Source organism: Urtica dioica, chromosome 4 (genome assembly GCF_054948205.1).
Source record: "Urtica dioica subsp. dioica isolate 48M chromosome 4, U.dioica_male_clone48M_v1_H2, whole genome shotgun sequence".
Taxonomy (NCBI): Eukaryota; Viridiplantae; Streptophyta; class Magnoliopsida; order Rosales; family Urticaceae; genus Urtica; species Urtica dioica.
The window spans coordinates 6,975,479-6,995,542 of record NC_142759.1 but is presented as its reverse complement, the minus strand read 5'-3'; the positions used below and the strand labels follow the sequence as shown (position 1 = coordinate 6,995,542).

The following is a 20,064-nucleotide window of genomic DNA, read 5'->3' as shown; positions in this document are numbered from 1 at the left end:
TGCCGGAATGTAACTTTTGGAAGGAGACATTGCAGGATCCATGGCGGCGGTGGCGAGATCTCACCCGGAACTCCTTGATTTGGCGACCGTTGGAAGACTAATTTTGGTCGAGAAGAGGCTCTTTCCCTAAAAACGTTAGCAAAAACAAGTATATGTTCAGGACAAAAATGCAAGATAGGATATTTATTTGAATACATTGGGTTTTCCTCTGACACCGTATTTCAATTCATTGTTGGGCTTTTCTCGGACGCCGTATTATTGAAAATGAGAGGGAAATCATTACACTCGTGAGCCTTAGATTATAATGAAGTTTAATTTGCTTAAATACAATTCCATTTTCCACTTCATTGGAGTTTCATTATTCATTCCACTTCATTTTGGAATGGAGTTTTAATAATATAAAATTAGTTTATTTAATTACAAATCAACAATAATATATATTATAATATTTATATATTACGCGAGTAGGGAGCAACGAGCGGGTTTTTGATTTTTGCAATCTCTAGGAAGTTTTTTTTTTCTCAAATAGGCTTCTAGAATGTTTGTTTTGGGGTGTCCCTTTTTTAATTTGTTTTTTTTTTGCAGTATAGCGAAATAGCCAAAATGAAACTATAAAATTTGTTTTTAGCCTATGTTTCACAACTTTTAGGGAAATAGCCAACAGACTTATGTGGCAATAATTAAAGTCTGATTTACCCTTATTTATTAACAAATTCGTCACTTTCTCTCTCCTACTTTTTTCCTACATTTTTTTTTACATAAAAACTTCAAAAAACCATATCTATCTCATATGAACTCGAAATTGAGTGATTTCAAATCCTACGGATTCGTGACGCCGAGATCTTCAAAAATAGATCTATTGTGTTTGATGAAAAATCATGTTTAATACCATAGATGTAGAAAAATCACGTTACTACATTAAATATGGAAATAACTGGAAATTTTTGAAATCATCAAAAAAATAAATGGAAACGTAACTATGATGCATTAAACATAATTTTTTATCAAACACAATGGGTCTATTTTTGAAGATCTCGACGCCACGAATTTGTAGGATCTGAAATCACTCAATTTCGAGTTCGTATGAGAAAGATATGAATTTTTTTAAGTTTTGATGCAAAAAAAATTATTTGAAAAAAAATAGGAAAGAGAAAGTGACGAATTTGTTTATAAATAAGGGTAAATCAGACCTTAATTATTGCAACATAAGTCATTTGGCTATATCCCTAAAAATTGTCAAACATAGGCTAGATCTAAAATCACATGTTTAAAGTGGCCTAGTTACTTACAAATCTCTTTTTTTTTTTGGCTTGTTTCGGGTTTTTCTTGACGCACCACTCATGTAAGTGGTTATTGCATGTTTTCAATATAATGGTGTTCTTGTTTTTTTTTTTTTTTTTTAAATTGTGTGTAATTGTATTAATTTATCACAAAAATTAAATATGAAATTATTTTGGTTTATTCTAAGAGTTTTATAAGCAACTAAGCCACCTAAAACGTTAGGTTTGGGATCTAGCCTATGTTTGGAGTTTTTTAGGGAAATAGCCAAACGTAATAGGTGGCAAATTATGTTTTACTTTTTTGTCCTCAGTTTTTTAATTAGCATATTTTTTTTCCTTTTTTTGTGCGTTAATTGTTAGGCAGTTATTTTTCTTTTGAATTAGTATCCACGTTCAATATCTCTCTCTCTCTCACTCTCTCCAGCCACTCCACAAAAAAACTCTGGGCGTTCTCTCTCTCTCTCTCTCTCTCTCTCTCTCTCTCTCTATCTCTCTCTCTCTCCAACCCGAGCGTGGCAGCGCCCGGCGAGATCGGCACCGGGTGGCGTCGGCCTAGGAGCGCCGGGGAGAGCCGAGTCGACCGGCGTGGAGGCGTGCTCGGCGAGGCGGGCCCGGGCGAAGGTGCGCCGGCCCTCGTCGGCGCTGTCTGCGCCGGAAGCATCGCCAGAGGAGACCCAGGCGGCTCTGGAGGCGCGCGCGGCCTGGGTGGAGTCGCGCAGGTCGGGCCGGGCGCTGGGATGGGGGCGCGCGTGGCCTGGGTGGAGTCGCGCAGGTCGAGCCGGGCGCTGAGATGGTCGTGTCGGCCCTGGGCGGCGACGCCGGGACTGTTTGGCAGGCGAACGGCGGCGATGGAGGCCCGGGCAGCCTGGGCCCGGCCTTCCCCGAGGGGAGGCGCACCTTACAATTAAGCTTCTGTAGTATATTATTTACAATTATTTCCATTTATTTCGAAACCAGATATGGGTTTTTTTTAACCCAGATCTCAGATCTGGTTTTAAAAAAAATAGTACAGACTGTTATTTACAGTTATTTCCATTTATTTCCATTCAAGAATGAGATAATTTCCAATAATTTACGTTTATTATCTGTGTTGACAGGTTCTCAATAGTAACGCCAATCTTGGTGAGCCGTTCTAGATTAGCGTGCAACGTATAACTATTTTGAAATTTTGTGTTATTTTATATTATTATTGCCTATTATTTAATATAAATATATTCATTATTTCCATTTGATTAAGTCAAAGGGCAAATTAGTCTATTAATTATTGACACCTAAGCACGTTGGCTATTTCCCTAAAAGTTATGAAACATAGGCTAAAAACAAAATCTATAGTTTCAAAGTGGCTATTTTGCTACAATGCCCTTATTCTAATTTGATTTAAATAATTAATCTTGATATGTGATAAATATTAATACACTAAAAAAGTCATTAAAAATATTAATTTTCATTGCAAACAAACTAAAAAATGAATAATATGACATACATCTATAAATAAATAAAAATTTAGCATGTTTGTATAATGTTACTTTTTAGATTTTGAACAAAATAAATTCATGTTATATATGATATATAATGTATGTTTTTTTTAAATATAATATAATTGGATGTAAAGTATACAATTTAAATGGATATAGTTTGCAGTATAATAAGTAGAAAGTTGTTAAACTTATTAAAATAATAGAATTATGAAGAAAATGTTATTTTGGTGTTAAAATATAAAAATGGAGTATTGAGCTGGAGATAAAACACTGTTTGATATGATAAAAATTAGGAATAGCAATTTCACCCACGTATCCGCGAGACCCTACCTTTCGTGGGTAGGATATTACCCAAATAAATGAGTAATGGATAGGGAACGAGTATTAGTCATTCAAAAGTATATGAATATTGGTAGACTATTGAACTAATAAATTGAGATCAATAATTAAACCATCAATACATATATATATATATATATATATATATATATATATATTTACTGAAATATTGTTTTTTTTTTAATTTGAATAAACAGAATTATTGTTTTAAAAGTGCAATATTTCCATAATAGTTTTTATACATTTGAAAGTAGCATTAAAAAAAAGGAGAAATTGTCTCATTTGCCACTAATTTCATAATATTTTCCCATTTTTTTTTTACCAAAAAATTAATTTAGGCCAAAATGACACCATCTATGTCAACAATGTTGACATCTAACAGTTAATGGCTATTTTGATCACTTCGATTTTATGTAAATCAATGGGTTCTCCTTTATATATATAATAATATATATCATTTTACCTAATATATATTATAGAGAGCAAAAAATCACTAATTTCAAAACCATTAATACATAATTTATTTATAAGAGAGGTGTGATTCCATCGGATAGCATTGACGTTAACATAATCTGGACTACTAAACTAATATAGGCACTGATACACACTACAAACTGTTAATGTAATTCAATTTGTCAAATTTAATCGAAACTCATTGGAATATGACTTATAAAAACGTCGGATTATCATAGGAATTCATCGATACGCATCGGAATATATAAGATTTAATTGGAAAACTTAATTTTCATAGGAAATTTTAAGAATATGAATAAAAACGTAAATATCGAAACATCTTGTCTTTTCAAACCGATTCTAATCTTAAACTAATATTTTTTATCAGAAATTTTGAGTCTGTTTCCATCTCTAATTAGAATAAGATAAAATGAGATAAAAATGTTAGAAATAAAAAATAAAATTTTTGGGTTATACTTAAATGGCACTTAGAGGAGAGTATTTTAGTCGAAATTAAAAGATTTTTTATTTTATGTTTTATTTAGCTTCTCAGTCTAGTGAGTGAGTATAGAATGAAATTTCTCATTTTTGGCGAGTGAGTTCCCTTTGTGATCATCCGATTCAATGATGCACCAACTGTCTGTGATCCACAAAGCTCCTCGGCGTGTGACTTTATCAAAGAGTACTTACTCACCGCCAATTTCTGGTTGCTTCTTCATTAAAACACAAATACAAAAATCTATATCCCCTAAACCCATACAAATCTCTCTCTCTCTCTCTCTCTCTCTCTCTCTCTCTCATGTCATGTGCGTGCGTGTGTTTGGGTGATCGGAGTATGAACAGCGTCAAATCCTTGCCTGAGGCTGTTCGGAGCTCGGTGCGTTCTGGGATTATTCTCTTCGACATCTCTCGAGTCGTTGAAGAGCTCGTTTTCAACAGTCTCGACGCTCATGCCTCCAAGGTTTGTGCTCTGTATTTTTTTTCCGTGTCGTAATGTGTTTCCGCTGAATTTCTGTTTCGGAACCGCATTGAGACTCACACAAAACGAAAATATATGTTTTCATTGCTTTCAAATTTCATTTTATTGTATTTAACACTTCTGTAGGTATCGATTTTCGTAGGCATTGGGACTTGCTATGTCAAAGTATCAGATGATGGTCAGTAATGCCTGTGCTTCTATTTGGGTTTTGAGTTATATTAAAGACATTATATTCTTCAATGTCTTGTGTGGTTTTGTTTGATTATTTTGCAGGAACTGGGATTCCAAGGGACGGGTTAGAGTTAGTAGGAGAAAGATATGGTATAGTTTTCATTCAAGTTGTTTCAAAACATATGGTATTAGATAGATTGACAGTCTAGGTCCTTTTTTTGAGTTGTACCTTAACTCAAAATAATATTGGTTATAGAGCAGAGAAACTAGGTTGTCATTACAAGTGGTTACTTCAGCGTTTGAAAAGACATTCCCTTTTTATTCATACTGTAATATCTTAGCATCATTTTCTATGTACTATGATCTTGACAGCAACGTCAAAGTTTGATAGTTTGGTTCCTACGAGCGATAAAGCTGGAAGCTTTGGTTTTCGAGGAGAAGCGTTGGCTTCGATTTCGGACGTGTCGTTGTTGGAAATTGTTACAAAAGCTTCTGGGAGGCCAAATGGGTACCGCAAGGTCATGAAGGTATGGATACGTTTATTATGAAGTAAAATGTGTCATGCAAGGGCGTTTGTAGTTATGAATTTTCGTCTTTTTTTTATCACAGGGAAGCAAATGTTTGTATCTCGGAATATTTGATGGCATAAGAGATGTCGGAACGACAGGTTTGGACTCAACTATCTAATCTAAAATTTATGCAAGAGTTTGCACTTCATTGGACTGATTTGACTGGCTTTGTGTGAAATTCATGCTCTATGCCGAAATTTTTGCATAAGTGCTCGCTAATTGATCTCCCCCTTTTTTTTTTTAATGAAATGTAAGGCATGATTGTAGTGGATTTGAAAATTTGGAAAGCTTATCTTTATGTGTTTGTTTTGATGGTTTCTTAAACCTTATAAAAGTCGAACCAACAAAATGTTCTTTTTTTTCTTTCTTTTTTTTGGACATCTGTACTTTAGTACTGTTGATTGCCGAAACTTTTGGTTAATTGCTATTTTCCTTATAGTCGATTCAATTATTTACAGTTTCTGTTCGGGACTTATTCTACAACCAACCAGTTCGGAGGAAATACATTCAAGCCAGGTGGTTGCTAGGTTTTATTTTTTATTTATGAAATTCTTTTTGATTCGTGTGAGATATGTCAGATGGTTTGAAAGTTAATCCGAACAACTATAACCAATCTGACATGCTTTTTTTGCCGTGTGTCTATACCATAAGCCCTAAGAAGGTCCTGCAATCAATCAAGAAATGTCTCACCCGTATTGCACTTGTGCACTCTAAGGTTTCTTTCAATTTTGTGGATATGGAAAGGTATATTCTAATCCAGTTTCTTAGTTAGATCTGCTTATTTTGCGTTCTTGTCAACAATATTTATATATCTTGCAGCGATGAGATTCTTCTTCGTACACAAGCTTCCTCTCCCACATCGTTATTGGCTAGTTTGTTTGGGATCGACATATCCACCTCTCTCCACAAATTCGAGATTGGCGGTGGAAAGTTGAAGCTTTTTGGATACATTTCAGGCCCTTGTGACAATCTTTCTATTAAGGTACAGAATAGTTTGCACAACTATATACCTAATCTAACTTCGAATATCTGTTTCTAATACCATGTTTGTTTTTGCAGGCATTTCAATATGTGTGTATCCTAGTCCACTCTTAATGCCATTTCTTTCTTCTTCTTCTTCTTCTTCTTCTTTTTTTCTGGGGCAGAACATAACATAAAAGAATATTTATCTTGGATTTTCTTTTGATTATTTTTTTATTTTCCTTAACACTGGCAGACATAAATTCCAGGTTTGTTAGCAAAGGACCTATTCATAAACTAGTAAATCAACTGGCTGCTACATTCGAGTGTAATGATCGAGGCAAATCGGATATGAGTACCCGAAACAGAAAGAGAAGTAGGCCTCAAACATACCCCGCTTTCATTTTGAACATAAATTGCCCTCGGTCCATCTATGATTTGACATTTGAACCATCAAAGACGTATGTTGAGTTCAAGGTAAGTTTAGTTTGTACAATACGGATGAATGCTAGTTCAATTTAGTGGTGAATTTTAGTTATTTAATGTAATTTTTTTTTCCTCTTTAACTTCCTTTCCTTTACTTCCTCGTCGGTACCAGGATTGGGTTCCTGTACTTGCATTCCTTGAAGAAGCTATTCGACACTTGTGGAATGAAAGAATGTCTTATGGTATGCCCTCACACTGTCCATACCGTGAAGTGTCAATATATGTTCTCTTATCTAACTCCGATGTCACTGTCGCAGTTGGTATCAATCTCTCAGATGTTTTGGGAGACACTGTTGGGTTTGCAGCAGATATCATGGATCAAGATGATATGTTTTCTGCAGAAGGTTATGGTCCTATTTCTTGAACCATCTTGCTTATTTATTTTTTATATATAATCCTTTTTTTTATCCTCATTGCTATAAATTTGAGGACAAATAAAGCTGATGCATGATCTTTATGGACATTTTTTCTTTGTTTTTGCCAGATTTAGGTGTTAAAGGAGATTCCATCATTGGGAAAAAGAAGTGCTCAATGAGAAGCCATCAAGCCTCGCCGGTTCCTATTTGTTCAGATTTGAATATTCCCGCCAAAGAGGGTAGTGATTGGTCTCTCAAGAAGCATGATTTGAGTCAAGTACAGATCTCGCACAGATATTCTAGTTACATGAATGCGCAAGACAAGGATATCGGTTTTCTCGCGCAGACTAGCCAATTAGGAGATTCTCCTTTTTCCAAATCCAAGGCAAACATATCTAGAAACTGTGAAATCCTTGGCAGCGATTGGTCTCTTGAGAAGCATGATATGAGTCCAATTCAGGTCTCGCGCGAATATTCTAGTTACTTGGATGAGCAAGACAAGGATATGGGTTTTATCTCACAGACTGATCAACTAGGAGATTCTCATTTTTCCAAATCCGTGGCAAACCTATCTGAAAACGAGATGTACATGCCCGGTAACAAATTCTTCCTGGTGGGAGATCATTTCCCAGTTAGCGAAGCAAGTTGTGGAGAATGGTGTACAGACAATGAAGATGAAAATCATTTTAGTTCGAGGCGGGAAAATTTCTTTGAAGGCAGCCCCAGCAATAGAAACGAATCTGCATGTTTTTCATTAAGTCGTGACTATCGAGAATCAAGTGATGTCGAAATATTCAGGGATGTGCACGAACCTATTCTGAGGAGTTGCTCCTCCCGAGGAACCCTTTCGATCGCGAGTTCTTTGCTTACAGACAGTAATGAGTTTCAAGACGATACGTTAGTGCAATTCTCCACCGGCTCTTATGACAGAATTGGCGTTTTGGACAATAGAAACAGGCACCAGAGTTTTGATTGCATGACACGGACTTTTTGGCAAGACAAGGAGTCCAGATTTGAGATACTTCCCACAGATAACAGACATTACCTCTCGGCTGCAGAACTTGAGAGTCTGCCTGGAGCTTTTGCGAAGTCAATCCCATTTATTGAGGACCAATCCAATGGAAATGATGATTTCATATTTGGTTCGGTCCCAATGCAAAAGTATCGTCGCAACTATCATCTTGATTTAGACTCTGAACGAGGGTCTTTAACCTCGTCTTTCTATTCCCATTCCACATTCTGGGATGATGAACATTACAGCGATATGAACATCATTGAAGGTAGGAGGAAGCCTTTTGTTGATGATGAAGAAAATGATTACAGATATGGTTATGTAACCACAAGTTGTTCAAACAGTGGATTTGAAGATTCCAGTTCAGGACGTTATCATCAGAGGCGTGGTCTAAATCATAGATTTTCTCCCAATCGCGCAGACACATTGAGCGACAAGACAGATTGGTTAAGTTTTGATTCTGATAATAAAATTTGTAGAAGTAGTGGAATCTACAAAAACCAGAGGTGTAGGAACAATCAGAAAAGGGAAAATATATTACATTTTTCCGAAAGACGAATAAGGAGCCACTCTGCTCCACCATTTTATAGAAGCAAGCGAAAGTTCTATGGCTTATATTGCAATTCAACAGCAGAATCAGACAATTACCGAGCTTGTGCAGGTACTTATATAAATTTCCGCTCCAGACTGTGTTGCAAATCAATAGCTTATCAATACGCCTCTAATCTGCAGAAGTTCGGGAGCGTCTGAACTCAAATTGTCCATTAGATAAAAGGTGCAAAAATGTTGTGTATCTCTATTTTTGTTTTCCATTTGTCTTAGACAGTGACATGAACTGGCAACAGTTTCTGGTTTTTTTTTTTTCCTTTCTCGTCTTTTGATATTTCTTACAGACAAGAGTCGAAGAAGAAGAAAGGCGTTAAGGAAGCTGAAAGCGATACTGCAAAAGCTGAACAGTCAGTCTGTCCTCCTCCACCAAAAGGTAATTTGAAACGCTTTTTGGTTTGTCCTTTGATTCTTGCTGGTAAAGGTAAAGACGGAAGCTCAAATTCAGAATTAGTTTTACCACGATTTTGACATTGAGCTCTTACACCAGAAAACATACCCGGTAGAATGATCACAACCTATGCAACGTGATTTTCAGTACCTCATAAGAGAATTTCTGGCTCCGAAAGATTGACTTATGTGAATGTCGAAATTACATTGATATTATAGGTTGTAATATTGGTTTATTTGTCATTTCAGAAAGTATCACCAAAGAATCACAACAACCCCCAATTTGTGGGACCAAATGGAGGAACTTCTGCTCAAAGACATCTGTACTATTTTTCTCTTTTCTCTATCAAACGTTCTGTTATTGAGATGTGCTATTTTTCGGTTTTACGAACTTATTACCACAAATTTCATACAACACTTGTGACTGAAACTTGTTTTGTTTTGTGCAGAGAAATAATAAGTTGAACAGCATTGATAGTCGGGATAATATACTCGACATCTCTTCAGGAATCTTGCATCTGGCTAGTGACTCTTTAGTTCCCGAATGTATCAGCAAAACCTGTCTCGAGAATGCCATGGTTCTCCGACAGGTGGATAAGAAATATATTCCGATTGTTGCCGGAAGTACTCTTGCTGTTGTTGACCAGGTTTACTTATTAAAGATCCGACTTTCTTTTTTTCCTTTTTAAATTTTAAGGTTAGGAGGATGAAATTCTAAAATCTACATTACAGGACTTTAGGCTAATTAGTTAATTGTAGAATTAGTAGTGTTAAAATTTGATAGTCTATGAATACAAGCTAAATAATCATATAGGGAGGAATCGTTTGGGTTTAGGCTTAGCCTTTTGGGCGAGTTACGGGTCTCTCAAATGCCCAGTTGTCCTGTACTGCCTTATCTTATCGTTTCTCTATGGAATTCGAAGTTTCGTATCAGCTGACTCTTTAATGGTTTCTTCCACCAGCACGCTGCTGATGAAAGGGTTCGTGTAGAGGAGCTTCGTCAAAAGGTAGGATTTTTTTTTAACATATAAAAAATTGTTCTTTGTGGTGATCTGACGATTTGATTGAATTCTAAGGTCTTGACGGGAGAAGCAAAGACAATTACTTTTCTCGATGCAGAACAAGAGTTGGTATGTCTGTATTGAACACTTGAATGAAAGTTTTGGCAGAGTATAAGTTCTTTCACTTGGGTATTGATGCTCTCTGTGCTTTGATATCAGACAATTCCGGAGATTGGACATCAATTACTGCATAATTATTCCGAAGAAATAAACAAATGGGGCTGGATGTGCAACTTCCATTCTCAGGATTCAAGGTCCTTCAAAAGGTTGTTTCTTGTCTGCATATCATATTTTTTTCCGGTCCTTGAGGATTCGCCTTTTTATGTCTGAAAAAGTCAAGGGACTCAAAATACTTCTTTCTTTCGTCAGTAGTTTGAATACTCTCCACAGGCAACCAACGGCTATCACACTAAAAGCGGTGAAGCACTATCTTCCAACCTCTAGTTTCCATCTAAACATTTTACTTATTTTTTTAAACTCAATACAATGAGTTCGAATTAACTGATTAATTAAACTAATGGCTCATTGCAAAAAAAATCAGGTACCGTGCATCTTAGGCGTAAACTTGTCAGATGTGGATCTTATGGAGTTTCTTCAGCAGGTAAAAGTTAAAACGCTAGGCTCTCATAAATGATATGTTGTAAGAAATATATATATATATATTTTTCCTTCTTTTGCGTTGCAACCCTTGAAGCGTGTTTTCTTTCAACTTTCAGCTGGCCGATACAGGTGGATCTTCGATGATACCACCCTCTGTTCTCCGTATCATTAATTCAAAGGCATGCAGAGGTATGTACAAAGATCATTCTTTAGATACAAAAAAGAGATTTTATTATGATCCTCGAAGCCTAGTTTATTCTCTTAGCTCTGTTTCTTCAGGTGCAATAATGTTTGGGGACTCCTTACTACCTTCAGAGTGTTCCCTCCTCATTTCCGAGCTCAAACAAACCTCGCTATGTTTCCAGGTCAGTTTTGCTTACAAGTGAGAGAGAGAGAGAGAGAGTTTGAATGACTAACTAAATGGGGGTGATTTCGCGGTCTATAGTGTGCTCATGGGAGGCCAACGACCGTTCCGCTAGTAAACTTGGAGGCATTGCACGTTCAGATAGCTAAGATCCCAAATGGCGATCCCGATGGGTTATGGCATGGCTTACGTCGACACGAACTTAGCCTCGAACGTGCACAGCAAAGATTATGAGTACAGCTTAGCAAAACCACACAAATAAAATGTTCAGAGGAATCATTGTAAATTTGAGGATTGTCCAGTGTGTAACGTTTACGTTAATAAACCCCATTGTTCTATGTAGATTGTTAAACCTTGTATGTCAATTCTCTCATTATATTTCCCATCTAATTCTGCCCGGATAAAAAAAAATGTTTTGGCCAAAATTTTGGGTGTTCAATTCAAGGAGCTAAACTAAAACACAACGTTTCAGCCAAAATGGGGGCCAAACTACCTAATGAAGCCCCAAATAAACAAAAGGCTAAAAATACATCAGCTTTTTTCACTACTGTTGACTGTCTTGTTGACCATCTTGTGCGAAAGTGTTTGAGCTCGCTTCCTGATCGGTGGCTGAACACAACGACTTCCATATTGGGATCAACATCTTCAAAGGTGGCCGTAATCGCTGAGCACGAATTCAACTTCGATTAGCGATAGAGCATAAACAAGCTAAGAGCTCTTAAGCTTCTTAGTCCAAAGCTCAATGCTTACGATCTAGCAGCGTTGCAAAAGATAACATAATTTTCCTACCTTAAAAACCGTTGTTAATTCGGGTTCATCGCGTACAACTAAACACAGGTGCCAATAACAAGTAACCGGGGTCACTCGCTCCAACAGGACCGGCTTCAAAATCTTGTCAATTGGAATAAACCGACGATCCACTTTTCCACTGCAACGGAAATCAAATCAAATGTATGAGACAAGAAATCCCATGTTTCTTTTTTTTGGATAACAAAGTCTTGTTTCTTAATCTATGTAATGGATCAAGTACGAGTTCTATAGGGATAATCATCATCCGGGCATAATAAACAAATTAAAAAAAAAACACACACACACACATTTATAGACCTCAGTGAAGAGTCGTTAAAAAAGAGAACTAAACTAATAGATGAGAAGAAAAAACTACCCAAGATAGTGAGTCTCAAGCTGAATTCCAAATGCTGGCATGACGACAACCGATTCTAAAAAAAAGCATTGATGAAAATAGCATCAGAAAAGAAGGTAATTAATTAGTTATTGTAATCCATTACATGAATTTGCACGCAATAATCAAAGCACAAGGTTCAGATCTCAAAAGCCCTTCCTCTTATTCTTCTTCGTTACCTTTCTCAACAGTCTTTCGAAAGAATAACTTCAATAGAATACCGTAGAGCGTGAAGCTCCATAACGTCACCGCCAATGAATTTCCCTGTCATTTTGAATGCCTGATAACATTGTATAAAGATGTATAATAAAGATGATACACACATCACATACGCTCATGTAAGTAAGTATATGCGAAGAAGTGATTACCTGAAGAAGACAATAATACAAGGACGCTAAGGGGAAGAGAAGAAGAAGAAGCGGAGCAGAGAAGCGTCGGAGAAGAAGACAAAACTTGGTGAACCGGACATCGTTCTTTCGGACAGCGACGCTGTGCTCTTCGACCGACCACCTCGATTTGCAATCGCGAATATAAGTGTACCTTGAATTAGTCGAAGAGGAAACCATGTTCAAACTCGGACTAGGAGAAGAAGTTTGTCGTCAAGGGCAAAGAGCACTAATCATTTATCGCCTCAGTTTAAGTGATGATTCAATTAGTGCAATTTCATGGGTGTTCTAGGAAAAGTAATTGAATATTAGAATGGCCAAATTTGTGTGGGAGTTTTGGAACACGAGGGGGCGAGGGACAGGTTCTCCCACACCGGAAGAAGGAATATGATTTGCTTCAAATTTTTTATCTAAAATATATGGCATTTATTTAAAAAAAAAAAAAAAAGTTTTTAGATTCAGTTATTTAAAACTGGCAGCTATTTGGTAAATTTTTATAAAAACAGTTATTGCTGGTAACAAAAATTGATTTTACGTTTGGTAAAATAAATATATTATAGTAACTAAAATAGACGTGTTTTTAAAAATTAAATAATAATTATTAATATGATGATTTATATGCGCATATATATATATATATATGATAATAATAAATTAGATATATATGGACAACAAAAATTTATTTTATTTTTAATATAAATTTTTTTAATTATTAACCAAAAAAATTTAATAAAGTTTCTTAATAATTTTTTTTAATATAAATTAGATAAATTTTTAATATAAATTAGATAAAGTTTTTTTAGGAGATAATTTCGAGATTTCACAAAAAAAAATGAAGATATTAATGTAATTGTATATCAAGATAGATAAACGCTTTTTCCAAAAGTTAGGATTCCTAGCTTTTCTGTTTCATTTACAATTTTTAAAATCGGTTTTGAAGTTTTTTCTAAAAACTGTTTTATCAAATGCAAATAAACGGTTTAATTTTTTCTAAAAACAAAAACAGAGATTAATAAGTTGTGTCCAACGGGACCATTATATGTATGTTGCCATACGGCATATCAAAAGAAATGACAAATTGCCGATTGGTCTAAGAAACTTTTAAGACTACTAGTATGCGTATGATTAAAAGTTCATATTATCAAATAATTAATGAAATATCACCTATAAATATAGAATTTAGGTAAATATTTTTTTTAAAATTATTTTTTTTATATATAATTTGACTAAAAAAATCTAGAGATCGTTTATGTTATAAAATATTCTTTGATTACTCTTTTTTATTTAATAGAAATGTTTTTATTTGGATATATATACAATTCTTGTTTCCCTGATCATAGTTGTAGATGGTCTTAGTAAAAATTTCTTACAAAAAAATCAAATATTTTTATTTTGGAAATTGTGAAATTGTAAATTTTTAAAGAAATAATAAAAAAAAAAAATTACACTAGCATAGTATAATATCAATACATATTAGATATAAGATTGAAAAAAAAATCATATTTCTTGAATTATAAACCATGTAAAGTTGGATTTGGAAAATTATTTTTAACAATATATATATATATATATATATATATATATATATATATATATATATATTGTAAAGATTAGAAAGTCAATGATATACTACGAACTTATTTCTATCTTTTGTCCAAATTACTAAATCTGTAATAAATATATTAAATTAGAATATATATATTGATTTGTTGTGCGTGTAGTATTGGCTTTACGTTGAAAAATACCCTTTGGCTTCACAGTTAATTTTGTTTATAAGAAGCGCAAAGGTGTTTGAGTGAGAAGTAAAGAGAGAAGGATTTTGCACAAATTTCAGCCACGCGTCGACCATTTAATATAACCATGTGTTGACCATTTAACTGTCGAGACTGTAAATCAGACCGTACAACTGATTTTCAATCAACAATCCGATTTTAAAACCGTTTAAAATTCACCGGTCTTGTCCGATCCGATTTGTACTTATAAACGGTCTGATCCGATCTAAAAATTTTAAACCACGGTCTAAACCGGACCGGAAAGATTAGTATTTAAAAAAAAAATTAAAAAAATGTATAAAAAGGTCCGGTCTTAAACCATTCAAAATTGGACCGGACCGGTTACAATCTAAGAAAAAATAATTAAAAACAAGTCAAAATAAAACGGTTTGGTTTAAAACAGTCTAAAACGATCTAGCGGTATAAAATGGTTCGATTTAAAACGGTTTGAAACGGTCTACTCTAAACTGAAACGGTGCGGTCCAATTTTTTCTCTTATTTGCTCCGGTCCTGTTTGATTTTTTAAAACCGTTTAGACCGGTCCGGTTTGATTATTGGATCGATTTTAGACCGAAACAAACCGTGCACACCCCTAATAATAACAATAAAACTGAGGCTCAATTTCGAAATCAACAGAAATGTATGTATGTTTCAATGACATTCTGCTTCATTGTGTCCGTTCCACTTCCGGTATAGGGGACCAATTTTTCCCTTTGAAAATATTGCGTAAACTGTATGCGATAGTTCTTTTTATGAGTATCTTCGCTTTACTTCGATACTAATTATAGACATAATTTTAATGGTCTATCTGCGTTCTATTTAAAGATGCAAATTCGGTTAAACAAATACTTTTGATTTATTTTATAACCTAAATTAACCGTTCGGTTAATTTAACCGATTAATTTTTGGTTAACCTAGATTATAAGACTTATTAAATATAAAATACAATATCTATTAAAAAAATTAATTTAGTTAAACTTAAATTGATTAAAATTTACATACGAATTTATAATCATTTAAAAAAAATTAATTATATCAATTTACTAATTAATTTAATTATAATGAAATTAAAGGTATTAATTTCTTAAATAAATTTAAATATTAAATAAAATATATTAAAATAATTCGGTTAATTTCGGTCAACCTAATTTAAAAAATTTGGTTAAACGGTGAACCTTTAACCTAAATTTTCGGTTAAAGGTTAACCTAAGTTAATTGAATTTTCATTTTTAGTTCTATTTAAAAATATATTTAAATATAGTTAGTTAAAATATCACGAAGCTCTATGCATATCTTATTTATATATATATTTAAATATATTTTGTTAAAATTAGCTATTACACGAGTAATCCGTGACTTTTTAAGAAGCACAAATGATATATCTCATTTCTTTAATTGATGTGAGACTTCCTAATTCCTGATGTGAGACTCTTTTTAAGAATATGATTTCATGAAAGTAATATAGTCATTTTACTCAGGTTGACTCATAGTAAGCTTATCAACGGAAACATCTATCGTCTTCTTTCCATATCAATAACGGAGACGGTTTAGAACTCTATGGGCACTATAGAGATAACGTTACCCTGATAATGTTCACTATTTCTTTGTATGGTTTATCTTCGTCTTCTAATTGACATGTTATGTTCGAAATTTTGGAATAATTTGTTGCTTTTTTCTTTTGTGCTTGTAGAAATTTTCGAAGACAATTAAAGAGTACTTAAGAGATATCTCGTATTTATCAAAGGATGGATTAGTCACTAACTCATGGGTCTAAGAAGACCACCGTTTTTTAGACCGATCCTAAGTCCAGGAAGTCAATTTGGAGCTACTAGTTGTTCGATCATTCATATGAGTTAGAAGGTTTCGAATCTAAGACTAAAAGAGGATTTATTCAATCTAATTTGAATGAAAAATCCACTTCCAAACTGCGTCTGAAAATATTTTAGGACCGACTATATATTGAACTCGTTCCTACCCGATTTGACGAATGTGTCATGGAATCTGACAATTCCTGATATCCGAAGTAGTTTTTACTCTTTCAATACCTCATCAGTCATTCATATTTCATACTACCAACAAAATCCAGTGATTATTTAGGAATATATGAAACGTTACCGTAACATGACCCAATTAAAAGATCGAGTTCAACAAAGTGAACAAACATTACTACACGTTACATTTATACATACATTTTCACAATAATTAAAGTCACCCATGATCAATGATTGACAACCGTTGCTTACAAAAAAAATTCGCATCCATGGTCGATAAATGCAAAAGAAATCAGTAACAAAGAAATAATTATCGAGTATAAACAAAACCTTACCAGAAAATGATAATGAATGAGTTTAAGAGAAAATAAACTCTAAAAAACCTGTATAAGAAATCAATAACAAAGAGATAATTAACGAGGATAAACGAAAGCTTACTAAAACTTGTGAGAAGTTTGAACTAGTAGATGTGAGAATGATGTGATCAGTGAAGAAAGCGCTCAAATATTTAATTCTAATTAATAATAACTGCCTTCAATAACGAAAATAATATCCAAAATCTAAAAATTTGAATAACTCGGTGATTGATTCTGAACATAACATGTAACCCTAATATTAAGGAAGATATTTAATAAATGTATTTACGAATTAGCTACAATTCTGGTTACTGAATGATTTTTAAAAAAACAAACGTTTGCTACTAAAGTTATTTCATCCAATTTATCAACAAAAAAAAAAAAAAAAATCATCCGAGATAATTATTAAGGCTAATATTATAAATGGATAGAGTTTAAAAACTACTACCCTTCGTGTAGTTCTGAGTTCTGACTATTTTTTTTTTTTAAAACAAACTTGAAACATTAGCTAAATAAACGCGAGTATGTTTTATTTTTGCAAAAGGGTTGACAGCAAGTAAGTTTTGTTCACTTCATTTCTTCATCATTTTCTTCAGAAGAATGAAACCACCTTATAGATAGTGATTGGTTGTAGTCTTGAATCAGGGGAACAAAAAAATTAGTTCTCTATGTCACAAATATTCTTTTGAACAAACAATATACGTGGTGATTAAGCAAGTCAAGCCTTAGAACTGACTTGAAAACAAAGGCTTCTAAAAAAACTCAGATCATTGCTTGTTCCCTCAGAAAAGCTGGTAAGCCAAGAAAATACACACTATAGAGAAACGGAAGAACTGTGCTGGGTTTAGCCTTTGTCTTTCTAGCCTTACCAAGTAAGTAGTAACTAAATATATATTTTCACATCCACAAATCAGAATCTTGTTTTTCATAACAGTGCCAAAAAATATAATGTCAAGTCTTCAAAAACCACCATCTGATATCAGCAAAACCAGTTCCTTTCTTTCTTTCTTTCTTTCTTCTTTCTTCCTTCTTCTTCTAGTCTATTCACAAACATTACCAGACCAAAAACCAACTCACTCTTCGGACGCAAAACATCAGAGACAAGCCTCTCATCCGTTCATTCTGTAGTCCTCCGCTTGATCGTAAAGGCTGTAAGCCCCACCAACTTCCATCTTCCCGCCCAAGTGCTCGCTTCCTACATTACAATAAAAAAAATTCAAAAAAAAAAACAAAACGGGAAACGAAAAATTCAAACCTTTTGTGTTCCTTTACTGATTAAATTAAAAAAAAGGGTCTCTACTATTTTTTTTTTGGGTCTCTACTACTAATTTTTATTTCGGGTCTTGACAACTTTGACACACAGATCAACTGAAACTACATTAAGAGCAAGGGAATTTTCATCATTTCCAGCATATCTAACAAGATGTTTGTTTGGAGCTTTTTGGGCTATGAAGTGGAATCCTTTTTACACGTTGCCGTTCTTAAAGAAAGACCATACTCACTCGGGTTTGAGAGAAGGCCGTCGTAGAAAGGCATCTGAGCCAAGCCGCTGGACTGGAACACGGGCTCGGGCTTGTTTCCATGGTCGTCGAAGAACCGAAGGTCGTCGGAGGAAGAGTTGTTCATCTCGGAGCCCTGGAAGCAATTATTAGCACCCTCGGGATTGTGATGGAACTCCCTCGTCTTCTTGTCTTTTGGAGAGTCGGCCTCGGGCTCGGGCTCGTGGTCGGGCTCGGACTCGGATGGGTTGTGTTGCTTCCTCTTCGAGCGGGCCCGCCGGTTCTGGAACCAATTGTAGACGTTGGTCTCGGAGATCTGGCCGTGCTGGCCGAGCTCGGTGGTAATGTCTTTAATCTTCTGCTTGCTCGGTGTCCCGTTTCCCTGCTCGAAGATCCGCTCCAATATCTGAAGCTGCACCGGCGTCGGAGTCCACCGCTGCCTCGCCGTGATCTTGTGCCCCGCTGATGTCATCATCGGATCGCAGTACAGATTCCCTAAACGGACTCCTAAGACACACACACACACACACATACCAAATTATTAAAGGGTTTTTGCCTCTGAAAGAATAATTATAGACGTTCCAACACAGCAATTTCGGTCTGAAGGATAATTATACTTTAGTACAATTGACACAGTCCAAAGAACTTAAACAATCATTTGAGGGAGACTAGCAAAGAAACCCAAGAGAACAAGTTTTTGGTCTGAAAAAAGCAACACTCTTACAATTTGTGAGAGACTAAACTCGGTTGAAAATCAGAATACACTGCAGTACAATTGACATAGTCCAAGTTTGAATTTTTTTTTTTTTTTTTTTTTTTTAGGGGGATTAACTGAGTTCGGATCGGAAGGGTTGGCTCTGAAGGGGAAAAAAAATCCCAGCAAAAAGAAACACAACACGAGTTTTGTCTAATAAAAACAATGTTCTGATATCATCAACACCGATTAGAGAGAGACTGGAATAAACAATTCCGCTCGAAAAGGGTTGGCTTTCACGTCACGTCTCAGATCAGGCACGTAAATCGCGAGAAAGAAACAAAAATGGAGCGAGGCAAGAAAGAGAGAAGAGAAGAGAAGAGAAGGACTGAGTGACTGACCGGGAAGATCAGGGTGAGAAGTTAGGTTTTTGTGCATCTCGACGAGCTGTTCGCAAATTGTGGCGTAGACTGAGATTTGCTTGCGCAGAGTCTCCAATTGATCGTCTGTCATCACTTTCACGTACGGAAGCCCCACATTATGATTTGCTGTGTTGTTGTGATGATGATGATGATGATTGTTGTGACGATTCACTTCTGATTCCTCTTGCTGTGCCTTATTATCCCACCCCATCATTCTCTCTCTCTCTCTCAAACCCACAAAACAGACCCAACAAAGGCGGTCACTGGTGAGACGAAGAAGAAGAAGAAAAGCAGAAAGGAAAAAGAGTCGGACAAAGAAAAACAGAGCAATAAAGGGTAAAGTTTGTGAATTTACTTTAAAATAAACAATTTAGTACAAAATTCTAGTGCTACCTATTATCCACCGGTTATTTGAGTACTGTGGCAATTTTGAGTTTGTTTTTTTATAGTATTTTTTAAAATTGGTTAATTGTCTAATGATTATGAATTTTGACTTTATTTACAACAGTTTAATTAGCTTCAAATGGTTAAATAATATAAAAATAAAGTATAATTTAAATATGTACCATTTATGTATATTTTTTTAAAAAAACTGACACGTATATTGATCAATCGATAATTGTATCATTAGTATTACAATTATATACATGATAACTA

At 34.7% G+C, this 20,064-nt stretch overlaps 3 protein-coding genes across 3 annotated transcripts; 1 reads left to right on the top strand and 2 right to left on the bottom strand.

The window, feature by feature from the left end:
* The first annotated feature begins 4,359 nt into the window (after window positions 1-4,359).
* Window positions 4,360-11,520, top strand: MLH3 (MUTL protein homolog 3). Its single transcript, XM_089612568.1, has 25 exons — window positions 4,360-4,511; window positions 4,656-4,707; window positions 4,803-4,850; window positions 5,073-5,227; window positions 5,310-5,367; window positions 5,728-5,785; window positions 5,921-6,013; window positions 6,089-6,251; window positions 6,329-6,344; window positions 6,486-6,706; window positions 6,828-6,897; window positions 6,973-7,059; window positions 7,200-8,744; window positions 8,816-8,858; window positions 8,977-9,065; window positions 9,329-9,402; window positions 9,529-9,726; window positions 10,042-10,086; window positions 10,156-10,209; window positions 10,300-10,406; window positions 10,510-10,558; window positions 10,682-10,741; window positions 10,857-10,929; window positions 11,020-11,105; window positions 11,186-11,520. Exons 1-25 carry the CDS (start codon window positions 4,386-4,388, stop codon window positions 11,336-11,338), a joined length of 3,723 nt encoding a protein of 1,240 aa, XP_089468694.1. The 5' UTR covers window positions 4,360-4,385; the 3' UTR covers window positions 11,339-11,520.
* Window positions 11,459-13,064, bottom strand: LOC149399864 (phosphatidylinositolglycan-like protein). Its single transcript, XM_089612569.1, has 5 exons — window positions 12,656-13,064; window positions 12,467-12,551; window positions 12,270-12,324; window positions 11,894-12,032; window positions 11,459-11,768 (listed from the first exon to the last, which is right to left on the bottom strand). Exons 1-5 carry the CDS (start codon window positions 12,851-12,853, stop codon window positions 11,649-11,651), a joined length of 597 nt encoding a protein of 198 aa, XP_089468695.1. The 5' UTR covers window positions 12,854-13,064; the 3' UTR covers window positions 11,459-11,648.
* A 4,478-nt stretch (window positions 13,065-17,542) lies between these two features.
* Window positions 17,543-19,764, bottom strand: WOX13 (WUSCHEL related homeobox 13). The gene is made up of 3 exons (XM_089612324.1): window positions 19,387-19,764; window positions 18,295-18,798; window positions 17,543-17,987 (listed from the first exon to the last, which is right to left on the bottom strand). The coding sequence occupies exons 1-3, from the start codon at window positions 19,619-19,621 to the stop codon at window positions 17,902-17,904; spliced, it is 825 nt and encodes a 274-aa protein (XP_089468450.1). The 5' UTR covers window positions 19,622-19,764; the 3' UTR covers window positions 17,543-17,901.
* Window positions 19,765-20,064: the final 300 nt, after the last annotated feature.